This window comes from Lagenorhynchus albirostris, chromosome 19 (assembly GCF_949774975.1).
Source record: "Lagenorhynchus albirostris chromosome 19, mLagAlb1.1, whole genome shotgun sequence".
Taxonomy (NCBI): domain Eukaryota; kingdom Metazoa; phylum Chordata; class Mammalia; order Artiodactyla; family Delphinidae; genus Lagenorhynchus; species Lagenorhynchus albirostris.
Genome location: NC_083113.1, coordinates 12,558,569 through 12,578,090, shown reverse-complemented (window position 1 = coordinate 12,578,090; position 19,522 = coordinate 12,558,569). Strand labels below are relative to the sequence as shown.

General features: G+C 61.4%; 1 protein-coding gene across 1 annotated transcript in view; it reads left to right on the top strand.

Moving 5' to 3' along the window:
- The window catches only part of ERFL (ETS repressor factor like), a 41,326-nt gene extending 22,029 nt beyond the window's left edge, over positions 1–19,297 (top strand). Inside the window, exons 2-7 of the mRNA XM_060132198.1 lie at positions 13,643–13,722; positions 13,835–13,942; positions 16,947–17,181; positions 17,592–17,787; positions 17,894–18,011; positions 18,433–19,297. Coding sequence (XP_059988181.1) covers positions 13,894–13,942; positions 16,947–17,181; positions 17,592–17,787; positions 17,894–18,011; positions 18,433–18,878 — 1,044 coding nt within the window. The 5' untranslated portion in view covers positions 13,643–13,722; positions 13,835–13,893 and the 3' untranslated portion in view covers positions 18,879–19,297. The remainder of the gene's footprint in view (positions 1–13,642; positions 13,723–13,834; positions 13,943–16,946; positions 17,182–17,591; positions 17,788–17,893; positions 18,012–18,432) is intronic.
- The last annotated feature ends 225 nt before the right edge of the window (positions 19,298–19,522 follow it).

Below are 19,522 nucleotides of genomic sequence, written 5' to 3'. Positions count from 1 at the left end.
GTAGTTGCCACCTCCACCTCGTGCCCGTCGGTTTGTCCGCGCGTCCTCCTCGGGAGGGGCGGGACGCGGAGGGCAGGGAAAGGGAGAGGAGGGGGGTCTCCACCTCTCCACCCACCCCCGCCCGCAGCCCCCACTCCCTCAGTCCCGGGATCGAACCTTATTTAGAGTCGCGATTCGACATCTGTTTTCAAATTTGATCAGCTCTGAACTTTATTTTCCGAGTTTGAGGAAAATTATATTCCATCGATCGCGCTCCCGCCCCCTCCCCCGCACCGCCCGCCGCCGCCGCCGCAGCCTCCATATATCTGCGCGCGGAGCCGGGCCGGGCGGCCGCGAGGGCGGGAGGCGCGCGGCGCGCGCCGCGGAGCAGCGGGAGGAGGAGGCGGAAGAGCGGGAGGAGGCGCAGGAGGCCGGTCGACCCCGCGCCCCCCGCCCCGGCCCTGCTGCCCCGCGCCTCGCTCGTGACGCCGCCGCCCGCCCGGAGCTCCGTCCCCAGCTTCCCGCGTCTCTATCTCTCTTTGCGCGTCTCTGTTTCGGGGTCTCTCCATCTCCCTGTCTCTGCTCCGCCCCCGTCTCTGTGTCTCTGGCCGTCTCTCGGTGTCCTGGTCTCTCAGTGACTCTCGCTCCCTGCTCGCGCCCTCTCTGGCTCCGTGCCCCCCGGGGCTCCGGGCATCTCCCCCCACCCCGTCCCCCGCCCCGGTGCCCACTCTCCAGGACGCCGCGGGGGCCATGGCTGCGGGATCCGAACTTTAAACACTTCTCCCCGGACCGGTGCGGATGCGCAAGCCCCGGAAAGTGAGTGAGCGCCGCGGCCGGCGCAGGGGCGGGGATGGGGGGCGGGGATTCCTTCCCGGGGCGGGGGCCGGGCCGCGGGAGGCGCTTCCCAGAGACCTCCGGAGCTCGGCTCCCCGAGCCGGAGGCGGCGAGGCGGTTGGGGCTGCGTCCGACTCCCGGGAGGAGGGAGGGAGAGAGGGCTGGAGGTGCGCCCTCGGGGCAGGGGTCCGGGACCAGGGCGCTGGAGAGTGTGTCGAGAGCGCGGGAGATGCGGCGGTGAGAGCGCGGGCTGGCGGGCCGACCTAAGGGTGGGTCTGGACTTTTGGGGCGAGAGTCTTGGGTTTAGAGAGCAGGGCTGAGGGCTTGAAATTTGGGATCTGGGGGCTTAGAGCCAAGAGACTGGATACTTGGGATTGAGGGCGGACCGTTTGGGGCTGGGGGTCAGGACTAGGGCTGTGGATATTCGGGGCTGGGCTCAGCATGGGGGGTTGGATTCGGGGGGCGGGCCGGGAGGTCTGGATTTGGAGCTGGAGTTCAGAGCTGAGGATCTGCAGACTGGGCTCTAGATATTTGGGGTGAGGGGTCCCAGGGGCTGTGGGAAGGCCATTTGGGCCAATTCTGGGGTCTGCACACTTCTGGGCTGGGAGTGCAGGCCTGGCCGTGACCTTTGGGGGGGCGTGTCCTTCTGGGGACAGGTGGCCTAGTGCCACACACCTTTTCTGTCCCAGTCACTTCACAACTGTCCCAGGACCACGCCGGGCCACCTCTGACATCTCTTTCCTGGCTGGGTCTCTCCTCACTGACTCTCTGTCCCTGTCTCTTCCAGGATCTCTGTGTCCACCTCCAGCTCTCCCAGAATCTATCCCTCCATCTCTGTGACTCTGTCTCTCGCAGCATCTGTCTCTACCTCTTTGGGTCCAACTCCTTAGACTGTCTCTCAGAATCTCTGTGCCTATCTCTGCCTTCCCCTATCTTTCTCAGCATCTCTCTGTCTCTCTGTCTCTGCCTCTCTCTGTCTCTCAATATCTCTCTGTCTCTGTCTCTCCCAGTGTCTCTATCTCTGTCTCCCCCTCACTGGTTTCCGCTCAGATTAAGCCGGGGACCTAATTCCAGGCCCAGGATCGAATTTTCTGGCAACAAAGGGAAATAGCGAATCGATCGGTCGCTCCGGAGATTAAGAGACAAGCAGCGCGCGGATCTATCACGGCTAAACGGCCCCCCCTCCCGCTCCCCCCACCCGGCCAGCCGCTGAGGCCCAGACGCGCTCCGCATCGCCAAGCAGCCTCAGGAGCCTCGGCTGCCCGGCAGGCCAAGCCCAGAGCTAACCGCGTGCCCTGCCGCGGGCCAGAGCCCTGGGCGGGGTGGGAGAGCACAGCTGGCCCCTGGGGAGGGGTGGAGGGGGTAATGAGTGAAACGGAGGCAGCACACCACCCCAAAGAGTCGTGCTGCACACACCTGTGGCCTCAGGTTACACCTTTCACCCACACCTGTCTATCAACGCACCTGTCACATCGATGTTCCCCCTTTGGACCTCTAGGTAACATTCGTCTCCTTACACCTGTGCCCTGTAGGTAACCCCCCTCTCCTCCACACCTGTTCCCTTCATCTGCCCCTATAGGTATCACCTGTTTCCTTTCACCTGCCCCCCCCCCCGCCCCACCCAGGTAATACTCGTCCCTTGAAACCTGCTTCAAAGATGCCCGTGATATAGCTTACCTGCACCTCCAGGTAACACCTGTTCTCCAAAATTTGCCCTTTCCCCCTGAATGCCTGCATCTGTCTCATTTCATACCCCATTATCCCCTTCCTACCTGCACGTGCACCACCCGACCTGCCCCCCCCTAAAGCTCTAAACACACTTGTTTCTCACACATCTATATTTCTTCATCTCTGTCTCCCCTCAGGCAGTACCTGTTCACTCTCTCTCTCACACACACACCCTTTCCTTTGCATGTAGGCACTCACACGTGCGTCCTCCTTCTCTGTCCTCAGGTAACGCTCTCTCCCACCCTCCTGGCTCTCACCCATACCTCTCCCTTGCAATGCTGGCCTTGTCTACCATCACACCGGTCCTTCCGGAAGAGCGTCCCACGCGCTGTCACTTGAGAACACACCTGCTTCGTGGCACTCTCTCTGCCTGCACCTAACTCCCTCACACTCCATCTCCCATAATTTAACATAAGTACACCTACTTCCAAAGGCTTCCCCCATACCTGTCATTTCAGGTAACATCCCAGACAGCAACACATGCGCCAACCCCACGTGTCTCCTAACCACCCCCGCCCCCCCGCCCCCGCACCTGATGGCTCACACATGCAACAGCCCCCAGGTATCATGGGTATCCTTCTTCCTCCGGTCCCTCCCCTGCCATGATGTCTCCTACAAGCCCTTGTGCTCTGAAAGCCCCACCAACCCCACCTGCACACTTGCTGCTGGCCTTGCGTCCGACTCCTCCCTGTCTCTCTGTCTCTGTCTCTCTGTGTCTCCCAATGTACGGCTTCACACTTATGCATGTTTGGGCAGGGAATCTGTCCTTGGCCACAGGTACCTGCTTCACCTGTATACCTGTCCTTCAGGTACTACCTATCCACCTCTCTTCTCTTCCCACATACCTAATTTCCCATGTTTCTCACTTCCTTTTTCTTTGCCTCACAAGGTCACACCAACATCTCCACACATCTGCCCGTTGCTCACCTGTCTACCTCAGGCGTCACCTGCTCCGGTACCGCGTTCAGTCATTTCTTCAGCAAACAAGTACTGAGCCCTCCACATGCCACCTCCTTAATCTCTCTCTGCTTTCTCTCTTCATCCGGGTCTCTGCCATACCCCTGGCCTCCCCACTCCTGCCCCACGGACGTGCACCTGACACCCAAAACTGGGTCCCCCTCTAGCCTTCTCCTCCCCCCACATCCATGTAGCCCTCATTCCTTCATAGCTTTTTCAGATGCTGTGCACCCACCCCACCCCTCTCAACCACCTGCCCACACAACCTGTCACCCCCACCCCTTTAGAGCCTAACTTTCAGATCCCTACACCCGTCTCCAGCCAGCTCCCCTCTAGTAAGACCTGTCTGTCCCTTTTCATAGAACCTGTCACCAGCCATCTACCTCCTCAGGGAACACCTTTCTCAGTGAGCATAAGTAACACCTGTAGCATTTGTTAAACACATGTAATACCTGTTCCCAGCCGACCACACACCTGCCCGCTGCAGCGTGCAGAAGCCCTTAAGTCAGAGGTTCTCAGACTGTAGCAGGCATTGGAAAGATCTGGAGCGCCTGTGGACCACAGAGGCCTGGGTCTCACCACAGAGACCCTGGTGCAGCAGGTCTGATGAGGATCCTGAAACTCTGCATTTCTAACAAGCTCCAGGTGATGCTGCCACGGCCGCTGCTGCGTCTGGGTCACGGACCACTCACGAGTAGCCCCTGCTCCTAACAGGTCCCCGCTACTGCTTATTAAACCCATCTCTGTGGCAGGCGGTGTCCTCACTTCTTCATATCCATTGTCTCATTTCATCCTCGCAAGACCCTTATGAGGCAGGCCCTTAACCCTTATTCCCATTTTGCAGAGAAGGAAACTGAACCCAGAGAAATGGAGTCATTTCTGGGCTCAGAAGCTGGTAGATGTTGGAGATTTGCCTCCAGGCATCCGGGTGTCCTTGCCCCCCACACCTGCCTATCAGGTGACTGCCTTCTTCCATAGATACTGTCCACCTTGTTGCTCCGGCATCATTTGCTTCCCAATCACCTGCCCGCTACACCCCAGCCTCACATTGTCCCTCCGCTGCTGCCCTCGGACATGCCCGCCTCCCTGCTGACACACCTGTCTCTCTGACACTGACTCCCCTGGGCCGAGCTTGTCAGCCTCATCCTGGCTCCCACCTGCCCCCCACGCTGCATGGAACCAGCAGCCTCCTGCCAACACACACCTGTCTCCCCAGATACACCTTGGTCTCCAGAACTACTCATCTCGCACCTCTTTCCCAGCTCCTGTTTCCTATCTGCCCACTTGTCTTTTATCCCCTCTCTCTACTCCATCCCTGCTCCGTCTGCCCGTCTCCCCCCATCTGCCTATCCCTGAATCTGAATCTCTCTGTCTCTCTCTGTCCTGTCTCTTTTTCTCCCTCCCTGTGTTCTCTGTATTTCTCCATTTCTGTCTCTCTCAGCGTCTCTGTATCTCTCCCTATCTCTTTATAGCACCCTGACTCTCTGTTTCTCTGTGTCCTGCACTCTCTGCCTCATTCTCTCTCTGTCACCTCCCTCCTCTTCTGTCTCTGTCCCTTGCCCTCCCCTCTGACGGTGGAAATCTTGGGGGGCTTGAAGTTATACTGTCCCGCATTTGAGTCCAGGCATCACCACTCACCCCTGTGGGACTTTGGCCAAGTTACTTTCCCTGTCGGAGCCTCAGTTTCCACATCTGTGAAATGGGCATCGTGGCAGTTGCTACCTCCCAGGTTGTGGTAAGGATGGGATGCGGAGGGAAGCGAGAGAACTGGGGGCAGATAGGGGCCAACCTTCCCTCCGTGGGTCCCTCTCTGTTCTTGTCTCTTTCCCAGGGCTGCAGCCCCACCTGGCTGTCCGTGGAAGCGTGTGTGGTGGGGGGAATGGAGAGAGATGTGGGCAGAGGCGTCCTGGCCGGCTGAGGCCTGGGCATGGGACCCGGTGTGGGGCTGGGGACAGAGATCGATCCGCCTCGGCGGCAGTGCGCGGGCCAGGATTGCATCTTGTCACAATAATTTATTGCTCTCATCCCATCTGATCGATGGCGCTGAATTAGCACCGCGTGGTGCCCCTGGAGCCCCGAGCCTCCCCCAGCCCAGCCGGACCCTGGCCCTTCTCTGGCCCTTGTGGGATCCCTGAAGCCCGAGCACCCAGTTCCAGCCAGCCCAGGCCCCACACCTGGCTCCAGGCATGGGGGTCCTGCCCTCCGTCCCTAACCTCTCTGCCCCCTCGCCCCAGGTCTTGCCTCCCCACCTCCATCTCAGCCCCTGGGCCTCTGCCTTTCTGTCCCTTGACTCACCATCTCTCTGTCTCTGTTCCCCTGCCTCACTCCCTTTAGCCTGAGTTCCATTTTAATAGTATTTCCTGAGCACATACTTGGTGCCCAGCCCCATGACCAGGACACGCAGCGTCCCTGCCCCTTGGCCAGTACAGTCCAGAAGGGCTCTCGTGGTCTCTTGGCTCCTGGGACTGGCTGATCACACTTGCCTTCGGTTCCCTGCCCCTCCACCCGCCTCCCCAGCACCGCCAAACCGAGGTCATTGCCCCTACACGTCTGTCACTGTCGCTGGTAGAGGGCATGGGGCCAAAGGGTCCAGCCCAGGCAGTGGGGCAGGGCCTGGGGTGTGAGGATGGGACGGGGAGACAGCTGCAGTTGAGGGTCAGCTTGGTGTTGGGAAGAGGGTGGGATTCAGGACGAGGCAGGGGTTGGAGCTGGGCTTGGAATGGGGCAGGTGGAGGTGAGGAGGGGTGGGGGAGGGGTGGCTTTTGGAGTTGGGGTGGTAGCCAGGAGCTAGGTCAGGCCCGGTGGGGACATTGACCCCCCCCCCAGGACCGCAGAAGGGCCAGGGTGGGTGTCAAGGTGGCCGTGAACCCGCACTTGGGATCTGCCTGGGCCAGCTGACCGATTCACTTTCCTGAGGCTCCGGCCTCTGCCCTGCAGCTCCCCGCAGCTCTCCCTCATCCTCTCCTTTGCCTCTGCCCTAATCCCTCAATTTTCCGCATCTCTGCCCCCTCCTCTGCTTCCTCCCTGACCCGGGTCTCTCCTCCCAGCAGCTCTCTCCCCGTGACCTCCAGCTCTAATTCACTTTGTGAAGCCTCTCTGACCCACTCCCCTTTCCTGGGTTTCCCTAACTCCATCTCCCGCCCTGTCCCGGTGTCTCTGTCTCTCTCTTTGCTTCTCGCTCCCTCTCTGTCTTTGTGGGACTCTCTCTGGCCTCCCATCTTTTCTCTGGGTCTCTCCCATCTCTGTGCCAATCTATTTCCTGCTCTGTGCTGCTTCCCTCTCCTCTGTCTCTCTCTCGCCATCACGCTGTCTCTCTCCCTCTGTGGGTGTCTCTCCCTCTCTGTCTCCCCCACCCCTGCGCTTCCTCCATCTCTCTGGGTCTCCCAGGGGAGGGGCAGGCGTGGGGGAGCAGCCTGGGCTCCGGGTCCGTCTGCGGTTGCTGCGCCTCCCTCCCTCTCCCTTCCCCCAGCGCTGTTTGGTAGGCGGGGTGCGTGGCACTGCGGCTCCCACCTCCCCGGGGACGCTCCCTCGCCAGCCCCCCCCAATGACACCGTTCCGCGCGCTGGCCACAGCCCCAGGGACATCCGTGCAGAGGCTGGGGCTCAGGGAGAGAGACAGAGACCCACAGAGACACACACCGCCCCAGACAGAGACGCCAGCTAGAGGGAGAGACAGGGTGAGGGTGGGTGTGAGGTCTCCATCCCTCCCTGGCTTCGTGCCTTCCAAGCACCCCATACCCGGTGCCACAAACACACTTCCAGGCTGGAAGCTGGTGCCCCATCTGTCTGACAAACTACCCCTCTGTCTGTCTTGCACAGTCAGCCTGGGCAGAGGTTCCTCTGTGTGTGTGTGTGTGTGTGTGTGTGTGTGTGTGTGCACATTGTGCATGTGTGCAAGCTATCTGGACTGTGTGTGTCTGTGGTGTGTGATAGTGTGGTGGTGGGGGCTTGGCTGTCCTTTTGTGGGACTGTGGGACTTGTGTTGCAGCACGTGGAAATGTGACGTGTGGAGATGTGTGTGTTCCTGGGCACAGTGACTGTGCGTGCGTGAGAACTTGGGATTGAATTAAGCCACACGTGTCATGTTTGTGAGCATGTGTGTGACTTGGGTGTGATGCTCAGCTGTCTGGTGTGTGACAGCCCCAAAACTTTAGGGCTGTTGCCGTGTCCAGAGTTTCCGAGTCAGGTGGCCACACGGTGTGTCTGAGTGACCAGGACAGGACAGCCCACATCTCTGAGGGCCAGGAGATGAGAAGGCTTAATAGCCCAAGGGAGACGGGGTGGAAGGACCGAGAGTGCCACCCAGGTGGGACCCCAGGGGCCAGGCTGGTGAGTGTGCGTGTGAGGAACACGCAAAGGACTAGCTGTGGACATGGTCACAGAAATCCCCGCAAATCTCTGTATCGCAGATTGGCTGTGTGAGCGTGTGGGGCAATACCTTGTTGTTAAGGGGGTGCTGTTGTGTGTCTGGGCCTGTGGGCTTGTGTCTGAGTCTGGGATCAGACATGTAAGGGGTGTGTGTGTGCGTGTGCATGTGTGTGTGCGCGCGTAGTCGTTTTGGAAGGCTGGATGTAACGAGCTGGATAAGGCGTTCATGACAATTAAGTGACATACTGTGTGTGACCAGCCATGAAGGGTGTTGAAGGCTGTGTGTGTGGTTGTGTAGTCACGTGTGACTGTCGGATGGTACATGTGTGTACTATGGTGTGAACCAGTGCCCGGCGATGTGTGGGGCTGAGCCCCTGATGTCGTGTGAGCGTCAGCCCGTGTATGGTACTGCTGTGTGTGTGTCATGGGTGCCTGTGTTTTGTGTGGGGATGAGGCAGCTCTTGAATGAGCCAGCCTGTTGTGGGGATGACACTGTGTGCCCTTGAGAGAAGTAGTGAGAGGTGTGTGTGTGTGTGTGTGTGTGTGTGTGTGTGTGTACGTGTGTACACACAGAGACACCCCTGCCCAGGGTCAGGCCAGAGCATTTGGTGGATGTGGGTACGGGTAGGAGAGGGTGACCTGGGGAGTGTGGGGCAAGTCCGGGCAGGAGAGCCCCTGTCACCCTCCTGACCCCGTCCTCCCCGGGACAGCCATGGGGTCTCATTGGTGCCAGTGATGGGAGGTCCTTGAGCCTAGGTTTGGACGTGGCATGGACGTGGCATAATCTGTAGGGTCAGGTGTGCGGTGAGCACGTGCTAATATAGTGTGTGACGGCAGGCATCCGGCTGTGCGCACCCAGATGGGACACTGTGTGTGGTGTGTGAAGCGCGTCTAGTGGTGTGTGTCCAGAGAGAGTGTGTGCGTGCACCGGGGCCTGCTGTGTGTCTCAACTGTGTGCACAGGTGTGTGCTACACGGGTGTGTGGTGTAGGGAGGTGTGTGTCCCCAGGGTGGGTGCAGATGGAGTGTTGGGGTGTGTGTGTGTGTGTGTGTCCGGGTGTGATGCGTGTGCCTGTCGGGGTGTGTGCGCGTGTGCGTGCAGGGGGCCAAGGGAGAAGGGTCTTGGGCCGCATCGCTCTCCTCTTTAGACAGAGCCCCAGAGAAGATATGAAATTTAAAAAAAAAATCAATTTTCATTCCACTTGTGCAGATCGTGTTAAGGGGAGGCGGCGGTGGGGGGGGCTGGGTGAGGGATGAAGGGGCTGGGGTGAGGGTGTGAGGCCCGAGGCGGCTCCCGAGGCAGCCGGAGCAGCTTAGAGAAATCAAAACAACTGGTTAAACCCCAGCCCAGGGGGCCGGGGTGATGGGGGCCTGAGGAGACAGAGGCAAAGAGAGATGGGGAGAGACAGAGAGGGACAGAGACAGGGAGAGACAGAGACACCCAGAGACAGAGACAAGAAACAGAGACACTCAGAGATGGAGATATTTGGAGAGAGAGGCAGACAGAGAGATGGGGCCACAAAGACCCTGAGAGAGAGAGAGACAGAGAGAGGAGAGACACTGACACCCAGCAGGCCTGAGAGAGGCTGGGATCTGTCTCTAGTGAGACAGCAGCAGGGGCAGGCCTGGGCCAGCGCGCGCCTCACGCACGTGCACACGCAGGGGCAGGGGCTGGCTTGGGACATCCACAGATGGATGGGTGGATGGACAGACAGCTGGACAGATGACGGCAGGAGCATCAGGACCCCAGGGTGGGGTTATCTCTGAGTGCCCAGCCCACCCAGTTGGGCTGTGGGTCTGAGCGTGGCTCTGTGTGTGTGTGTGTGTTTGTGGCCTGGCGGTGGCTGGCTGTGTTGTGTGGTGTGTGCACCCGTCTCCTTGCGTGACGGAGCACGTGTGCACGCGGGGTCTCTGGTGCTTGTCTGTGTGACTCGGGTGCTCTCGTGTCACTTGTGTGTGACCGGCTTGGCTGTGCTGCCGTGTGTGCCTGGGTGTGTCTCTGTTTCTGTGTGGCACTGTGTCAGCGTGTGATTGTAGGTCTCTGTGTCTGTATTTGATTGTGAGCCTTGGTGTAGGAGAGTGTGCCTGTTAGTGTGTGTCTGTCATTTACGGTTGTGTCTTTGCTTCTGTATGGGACTGAATGGCTGTGTGTCTCGTGCATATCTGTGTATAACTGTGTGTGTGTCTCTGGGTTGATGTCTATGACCAGGATGGTGTGTGTGTGACTATTTTGACACGCATGTCTGTCTGTTGTGTGAAACATGGTGGTATGTGTGCCTGGGTTGCTGTGTGGGTCTATGTGATGTGTGTCAGTTGTGACAGTCTTGATGTGTACGAGTGTGTGGACACGTGCATCACACGTCTTTGTGCTGTGTGTTGTGTGTGGCAGTGTGTGCGTGTGCCTGGGTCGGCGTGTGGGTCTGTGTAGCTGCTTTGCAGGGAGAGGAGGAAGGGCCGCTCTCGCCCACCCAGCCCCTCTCCACACTGCTGCACGCACACGCACACGCGCACACACACATATTCGGTGCCATGGCTGCGGGCGGTGGAGATGGGGGGCGGGGGGTATGGAGGAAGCAAAATAAAATTAAAAATTAAAGCTTGCCCGGAGTCCCCATCCGCCCCGCACGGACTGACTGGGAGGGTCGGGGTTGCGGCAGGCAGCTCCCCCTCTGCAGTCACTGGGGCTGTGTGTCCGTCCTTGTGTCCGGTGTCCTGCCAGGCCCCTGCCGGGGCCGCAGCCCCAGCCCCGCAGGCCCTGCTCCCCCACATCGGTCGATCTGCGATCAATGGGGCCAGAGGGGCGCCAGGGGCAGGGCGAGATCAAAGGGGCCCCAAGAGACGGATGCTGGGACAGAAACAGAGATTCGGAGACGGGGAGACAGAGACAGAGAGACATGGAGACAGGGATGTTGGGAGGAGAGATGTGGGGACCCAGAGACATAAAAACAGGGCGGTGTGGAGACGCAGAGAGGTGAGGACCCAGGGACGGAGAGACATGGGGACCCAGAGATGCGGCGTTGCACCCCGGACAGTCAGGGCAGACATGCAGGGAAGGGGTCGAACCAGAGGGGGTGGGGGGCCGGTCCCCGTGGGCCTGACAGGACACGGGAGGGGGACAGAGACGGGAGAAGAGGCGGGCAGAGACCTCGAGATGGCAGAGATGCGAGCGGGAGAGAGATGAGGGGGGAGCGTGGGAGCAGGCCCCGGAGCGCCGATCCCACGGCTCCTCGTTATAACGTGTCCGGAGGAGGCGGCGGGGAGTTGAAAGCGTCGGGAAGAGAAATCAAAACCAACACGGAAATGAGAGGGGCCAATAGGGGGTGGGGGTGGGGGGGTGCGGAGGCAGGAGGGAGGGGGGCCCGGAGAGGCAGGGAGAGCTGGGGAGGTGGGAGAGAGGTGGACGGGGCGAGGTGCGGGGAGTCGGGGGACAGAGGGAGATGGGGAGGGAGGTGGGGGCAGAGAGACGGAGAGAGTTAGAGAGGGGAGAGGAGGGGGGAAAAGAGACAGATGGTGCAGAGAGAGCGAGAGATGCAGGACCTGGGGAGACCGGGGGAAAGAGACAAGAGAAGGGATGGGGGACGGGGAGGGACAGACCTGGAAAGAGATGGGGGAGCAGACGTGGAGGACGGAGAAGTAGGGAAAGACTGAGTGATGGAGGGAGAGAGACAGAGACAGACAGGGGGAGAGAGCTGAGTGGAGAAAGGTGGGGAGAGACACCCCAGGTTGAGGGGAGACAAGGAAGGAGGGAGGAGACAGAAAAATGGAAAAGAGATAGTGGGAGGAGACAGAGAAGGGACAAGAGAGACAAAGAGGGAGAGAGAGACAGGGAGGGAGATAAACAGAGAAAGTTGGGGAGCTGGGGTGAGATGGGGGTGTGGGAGCGAGGGCGGAGGGGCTGCCCCCAGGAGGGTCTGAGTGCTGGAGGGAGTGAGGGGGAGGAGCCTCCATAGACGCGGGGCTGGGGGCTGGGGTGAGGGTGGCCGTGGGAGACCGGACAAGTGTGAGGGCAAGTGGGCTAAGTCCCCTCTGGTGCCCAAGGGGTGGGGTGGGGCTTACGGGGGACAGTGTGTGTGGGATCTTCTGAGCAGCCAGGCGTGTGACAGGGACGGTGTGTATAAGAGTGTGTGACGGGGAGGGGTGCGGGGGTATCTGAGGGGCTTGCGTCTAAAGGAGGGAGGCTGAGGACAGCGCGCCCTCTGAGAGGTGGGGACTGGCGGGGTGGAGTGGTGAGAGGCAGAAGGATCTGGGGGTTGGGGTGTCTGGGATGGGCCTCTGACAGGAGCAGATGTCTGAGGGTGTGGGTGACCTAGGGTGAGGTCTGGGTGGTGGGGTATCTGAGGCAGAGGGCTGACAGAAAGGGGAAAGGGTCTGAGAGACAGGGATGGGCAGGGGATGGAGTGTCTCAGGAGAATTAGGTAACTGAGGAGAGGGGTGTCCGAGGGAGTGGGGATCTGAAAGGGGGGACCTGTTGTGGTGGGGGGAGCCAGATACAAGGGGTGTCTGAGGGGGGCTGTCTGGGGGGGAGGCAGGTCTAAGGGGAAGGGGTGTCTTGGGGGGACGGAGGTCTAAGGGGAAGAGGTGTCTGGTGGGGGAGGGAGGTCTAAGGGGGAGGGGTGTCTGGGAGGGAGGCAGGTCTAAGGGGAAGGGGTGTCTGGGGGGAGGCAGGTCTAAGGGGAAGGGGTGTCTGGTGGGGAAGGGGTGTCTGGTGGGGGAGGGAGGTCTAAGGGGAAGGGGTGTCTGGGGGGGCAGGTCTAAGGGGAAGGGGTGTCTGGTGGGGGAGGGAGGTCTAAGGGGAAGGGGTGTCTGGGGGGGAGGCAGGTCTAAGGGGAAGGGCTGTCTGGGGGGGAGGCAGGTCTAAGGGGAAGGGGTGTTGGGGGGAGGCAGGTCTAAGGGGGAGGCAGGTCTAAGGGGAAGGGCTGTCTGGGGGGGAGGCAGGTCTAAGGGGAAGGGGTGTTGGGGGGAGGCAGGTCTAAGGGGAAGGGGTGTCTGAGGAGGGCTGCCTGCCTGCAGGGAAGCAGGCCCAAGTGGTGGGGGTCTGAGGGGAGCAGCAGGTCGAAGGAGGGGCCTCTGCGGGAGCACTTATGCGGGCGCTGGGGGCCCGCTCTGCGGGGTGGTGAGGCGGAGGGCAGGGCGGGCAGGGGCTGGGCCTGCCCCCTCCCAGCCTGTCGTCGGAACGGCCACCCGCCCGGTGCTGGCCGGCTCTGGGCCGACAGATGAGAGCTCCGGGCCGCGTGGGAGCTGGATGCGGCGGCCCGGGGGTCAGCCGGGAGGGGCGGGGTGGGGCCAGGAGGTTGGCAGTGGGAGAGACTTGGGGCAGCCACAGAGAGAGACAGAGGGAGACCCAGAGACGCAGAGACGGACCCTGAGAGGTCTGGCGAGAGGCGAGGGATGGAGAGACCACGGCAGAGACGGTGCGGGGTGGGCGGGCGGCGGGAGCCAGCGAGGGTGAGTGAGTGAGTGAGTGAGGAGCGAGGAGGGAGGCTGGGAGCCCCTGGTTCGTGATGGGGCGCAGAGGAAGGGGAGGCTGCCGGGAGGACTGGCTGGGAGGGAAGGACAGGGCACAGGGCCGGGAGAGGGACCGGGAGCCCGGGGGACCAGCAGGCAGAGGGGTGCCCGCTGGAGGAGGCAGGCGGGGCGGGATGTAGGGGGCAAGGGCCTCGGGCACCAGGCTGGCTGGGACCTGGGTGGAGGGGCAGTGCCAGCCCCCATGACCCCCGTCTGTCTCTCCCGCCTGCTCCATCCCGTCCTCATCCGTCTGTCTGTCTGGCCTCTCTGCAGGGCCAGCTCCACCATGGACTGTAGCTGCGTCTCCGACCTTCTCTTCGCCCCGCCTGCCCTGCCGGCTCTCTGGACCCCTGGTAACTGGCCCGGACCTCCCCCACCCCTTCCCCAGCCCTCGGGCCTTCCCAGCAAGCCGGCCCCACCTTTCTGCATCTCTCACTGTCTTCCTTCCACCTCCCCGGGTCTTAGTCAGAGTCGCCTGAATCCAACCCCTTCCTGAAAAACTTGGCTAAAAACTTCACAGCTAGATGTCCCTGCCACCTGCCTGCTGGGACGCGAGCGTCTTTTGGATGGCAGGTGAGGTGTGGAGGTTGGAGAGGGACAAGGAACCTGGGGCCTGAGGACCTGGGGTCTCGGCCGGCTGCAGTCTGCTCCCACCCAGGACCTGCGGTCAAAGAGAAGCAGGGAGACTGGAGAGAGGTGGGCACGGATGGGGCAGTGACGGGGACGAGAGGGGGCACTAGGCTAGGCGCTGGTGGACGAGTGGACAGACTGGATGACCCAGGCAGGGGGACATGGAGACGTGGCCAAACCAGCCGGAGCCTGGGAAAGAGGACGGCTTGCCTGGAAGTGGATCACCAGAGCGGGGATGTGGGCGCGCCCCACAATGAGAGAGACAGAGAGAGACAGAGAGAGAGAGAGAGAGAGAGAGAGAGAGAGAGGAGAGAGAGAGAGAGAGAGAGAGAGAGACAGAGAGACAGAGAGAGAGAGACAGAGAGAGAGAGAGAGGAGAGAGAGAGAGGAGAGAGAGAGAGAGAAAGACAGAGAGACAGAGACAGAGAGAGAGACAGACAGACAGAGAGAGAGAGAGAGAGGGAGAGACAGAGACAGAGAGACAGAGAGAGAGGAGAGAGAGACAGAGAGAGAGAGAGAAAGACAGAGAGACAGAGAGAGACAGAGAGGAGAGAGAGAGAGACAGAGACAGAGAGAGAGAGAGAGAGAGAGGAGAGAGAGACAGAGAGAGAAAGACAGAGAGAGAGAGACAGAGAGAGAGGGGGGAGAGAGAGAGAGAGAAAGAGAGAGGAGAGAGAGAGAGAGAGAGAGAGAGAGAAAGACAGAGAGACAGAGAGAGAGAGGAGAGAGAGAGAGGAAGAGACGAGACTTGGTGCCTGGTTATTTGGGGTCTTGGAGTGTGTCTCTGTGTCACCCTTCGGTGTTTCCGGAAGAAGGGGTCACCCTGGAAAAGTGTGCGTTCGCCTCTTTGTTGAGCCGGTGTGCCTGCTTGTCTGTGTACCTCCGAGGCTGCCCGAGTGTCTCTGGGCTGGGCGTGTTGTGTGTCTTTGGGACTTTGAGTGGCTACATCTCAGGGCTGGGGGTGTCTGCCATCTCGCCGCCATGTGTGTTCCTGCCGCGGTGGCTGAAGGGCCTCTGACCGCGTTCGCGGTCTGTGGCACTCCGAACCGAGTGGACAGCTAATCTTGGTGCATTTCGGGCTGCGGGGCTGGGTGCTCCCCAGGCCTCTGCGTTGGGGGCTGTGTCTGTGTTTGGGGTGTGTGGAGGTGGTTCTTGCATCTGTATGTCACTGAGTGTAGCTGGATATTGGGGGCTGTGTGTCTTGATGTGTGTGTGTGTCTTGACGTGTATGTGTCTGTGTGCCGAGGTTGCAGGTCCTCCCTCTTGTTGTGTGTGCGTGTCAGCATGTACAGCACATCCCAGGACGTGCGCTGGGCAGGTAGCGTTCCGGGCTGTGCTGTGTCTACGTGTGTGGCCAGTTGTGCGTTGTCACCTTTGGGGTCGTGTGGGTGCGTCTGTGATACAGCCACTTCCCCCCGGGATGTGTTCTGGCTGTGGAATGGGCCAGAGGCCGCGTGTCCCTGTTTTCTTAGGTGAGAAAGACCCCAGATGGAGTTGAGAGAAAAATTCTCCCTTCAGGGAGGAAACTACCTGGCCTTCTCCAGCCTCAGGCAGGGAGGCAGTATTTCCCATTTTTAGATACCAGGCAGCCTTGATGCGACCCTGCTCCTCCTTGCCTCCCATTCCTGAAATTCTGATAAGCCAGAGAGGGCAAGGAACTGCCCAGGACCACACAGCAAGTAGACACAGATGGTCTGCCGGCTCGGAGTCCCCTCCCTCCCCAGCCTCCTTCCCTTTCCCGCATGGTTGTCAGCTTCTTATAGGCTAATCATGCCTCCTGTTTTCATGCCTGGTTCTGGGGTCTCTGAGGAGGGGGAAGGGGACAGAGGATGTGGCATAGGAGAAGCAGGACCCAGGGCCTGGGGCCTTGTGGATGGGAGGTGAGGTTTAGGGGTGGGCAAGAGCATCTGGGTGTCTGGACATGGGGCGCAGGACGCCCACCTGCGCGTGAGACGTATAGCACTGAGCTGTGGGTGTTAAGAGTTGGGTGCCTGTGGGGCTGGGGGTTGGGAGGCTGTTCTACTGTCATGGGGCCACCCAGGGTGTGCCTGTCAGGTTGACACACGTGTCTCGATGCTGCACTCACTGTCTCCACCACGGTGTTTCATTTGGGCCTTTGGGGTCCTGCTGTTAGTGGATCCCAGCGCTGAGGGGCCTGAGATGTGCTGTTGCGTGTGTTGGGATGGGTGTGCGATGCTCCGTATCCGGCGTGTCTGCCTTGGTAGCACATGGTGGGTGGTGTGTCATGCCCCAGCAGGAGTGTGGCACTCTGGTGCACCTGTGTCCCATGGTACAGCTGGGGGTCCCTCGAGGGTGAGTGGACGTCTGTGAGATAGGCTGTGTGCTGTGGGCATCCGCAGACACTCACTGCTCTCAGACCAATGTAGCATGGATGCGGGGAGGGGACACAGGGACGTGAAAGATATAAATTCATGGACAGGTGCAGAGACACACGTGTACACAGGCCCAGCCTGGACGTGCCAGGGTGAGGTCAGCTGGGGCTGTAAGGGGGAGGGAAGCTCAGGGAGAGATGGACAGGAGACACGGAGGGACGGGGGCACAGCAGGAATCAGGGTCTCTCAGACCAGAGCCCTCCGGGGACAGGGCCAGCCTGGGGGGCTGTGGGGAGAATGCAGGAAGCTGGTCCCTCCTTCCCACCCTCTGCCCACGTTGTGCAAAGGTAGGGGACCAGGCTGGAACTGCCAACCCAGTGTCCCTGGACGCCGAGTTCTCTCCCTTTATTTGGACAGTTTGGGGACTGGACACCAACTGGGGCGTGAAGAGCGGGAATCGGGTCCCTAAACATGCGTGAGGCTGGGCGACTGCTCATCAGAGACCAGGAGTCAGGGGAGAGCTGGATGCCTCCTGGCTCCTGAATCCAAGGAGGACCCAGAGCCCCGGACTCGGCGCCCTGACCCGGGGCCGCACCCCTGCCTCCTGTCCCCAGGGTTTGCCTTCCCGGATTGGGCGTACAAGCCGGAGTCGTCCCCCGGCTCGAGGCAGATCCAGCTGTGGCACTTTATCCTGGAGCTGCTGCAGAAGGAGGAGTACCAGGGTGTCATCGCCTGGCAGGGGGACTACGGGGAATTCGTCATCAAGGACCCCGACGAGGTGGCTCGGCTCTGGGGCATCCGGAAGTGCAAGCCCCACATGAACTATGACAAGCTGAGCCGGGCCCTGCGGTGAGGAGGGGCTGGGGGCCGGGACTCCCACTCCCACCTCGCCCCTCTCCCCTCACTGCCCCTCTGGGCCCCTGCCCCCTGGGGGCTTTCCCTCAGCTTCCTGGGGCAGAATCCTGTGGGATCCCAGCACACAGGGCTCTGCACGTGTAGCTACTGTTAAGTACCTACTTGTGAGTGAAAGGAAGGCACGAAGGAAGGACCGGAGCCCAGGGCTTTGGAGCCACACAGGCCAGGATCCCAGCCCCTGCCTCACCCCTTCCTTGCCCTGTGACCTTGGCCAGAGGATTTCTGCGAGCCTCAGTTTCCCCAAGTTGTTGTGCTCTGTGCTGGGCGCAGAGCACGTGTTAGGGGCTCTGCCTTCACCGCCCTGGGCCCCGCCCCCAGCATCAGCATCCTTCTTCTGCCCGCAGTTACTACTACAACAAGCGGATTCTCCACAAGACCAAAGGGAAGCGGTTCACCTACAAGTTCAACTTCAGCAAAGTCGTGCTTGTCAATTACCCACTGTTGGACGTGGCGGCAGCCACCACGGGCTCTCCACTCTTGCTGACCCCGGGTCCCTTTGGGGGAGCCCCTGGGCCAGATGCTCCTCCCCTCACCCCCGAGGTGAGTTAGGATCCTGGGATCCCAGAGCGAGGTGCTTAGTGCCATGAACCCCCTGGGGAGGGGCAACCAGTCTGAGTGGCACCCACTCCCTCCCCTCCCTCTCCAGACCCTGCAGACCCTGTTCTCTGCCCCACGCCTGGGAGAGCCGGCGGCCCGGGCACCCCTGTTCACCCCCGAGACAGACAAACTGCGTCTGGACAGCCCTTTCCCGTTCCTGGGCTCTGGTAAGGGCCTGGGGTCCAGGCGTGCCGGGGAGGGCTGTGTGAGGGCAAAGATGGGGGAGGAGACAGGATGCAGGAAGGAGGCTCCAGGCGAGGCTGTGTGTGTGTGTATGTGTGTGTGCGTGTGCACGTGTGTTTAAAAGTCGGAGGGTGCGAGGTGAGGCAGGGAGGAGGGAAGCTGGAAAGGGGGACAGGCCAAGAGAAGGGTTTTCTGGGGGCGCTAAATGAATGGGAGGCGGGTGGGGAGGTGGAGATGGGGGGAAGCCACGTGAGGGTGGGGAGATCCCGTGTGGGAGGACAATGGGAGAATCGGGTGGAACATGGCAGGGAGGTGGCACCCTTCACTAAGGCCCCGGCAGCCAGCCCCGATAGTGGGGCAGAGAGGCCCAGCCTGAACGCCACCCCCGTCCCGCCACCCCACCAGGTGCCACCGGCTATTCCAAGCCCCCCGGCCTGCTGGGTCCCTTCGGCCGCGCCTTCCCAGAGCACCCCTGGAACTTTAGCCCGTACCTCACCGGCCCCTTCCCCAAGCTGCCCCCGCCTCTCTACCCGCCCCACTTCTACCCCAACCCTCTGGCCGGTTCCCTGGGCCACCTGCCCGCAGCAGGGGCAGGGGGAAGCCCCAGCGCTGCGCCCCTGCTGGCTGCCGCCGCGGAGGGCCTGGGCCCCGAGCGCCCCTCGGGCCTGGCAGCAGCCCCTCGCCTGGCACTGCCGAGGGCTGGGGGCCCAGAGGCCGCGCTGGGGGGCAAGGACAGCGACTCGGAGCTGGAGATTACCGACGTCAGCGGCTGCAGCTCTGACAGCGAGGGAGAGGAGGGCCTCCCCGCGCCCTCCAAGGCCAAGGCGGGCAAAGGGGGTGTCGGCAGCTGAGCCCGGGTGATGGATTCTGCCAGGGCGGGGACCGGGGTGGCCGCTCGCACGGCCTCTTCTGTTGTCTGGTCTGCTCTCGATGTCCTGCCTGAGGCCGGGGAACAGCCTTCGGCCCCTCCCAGGCCCAGGCCCACGGCGGCCCCCGTCTTCTTCCCCAGCCCCAGACTGGGGGTCTCACCTCCCCCTCCAGAGAGGGGAGGGGACACGATGGCCTCCAGCTTCCTCCCCAGGCTCCAGTTTGAGGGGGTCCCCACCTGGCCCACTCCCAAAGTGCAATACGGCGCCCAGCCTTCCCTGCCCACCTGCCCCTGTGCTGTGACCTAAGTGTTCGTGCGGCCGTGTCTCCCCCTGTGCCGGCCCCAGTCCTGATGCCCCCGCCTCCATCACAGGCCCCCTGGGGACAGGGAGCTCAGAGCAATAACCCCGCCCCCAGCCCCCACCCAGAGGGCCCCCCCCGCCCCATGACCCCCACCAGCGACCTCCAGAGAGTTTACTACAAAAATAAAAGAACAGAAAGAAGTGTGAGATGCAGGGCACCCAGCGTTGTCGTGCGTGACCAGTGGGCTCGGGGGTGGGAGCTGGGACGGGTGTTGGGGGGGGGCCTGGGGAGTCACTGTCAAGGCACAGGGACGAATGAATGAACA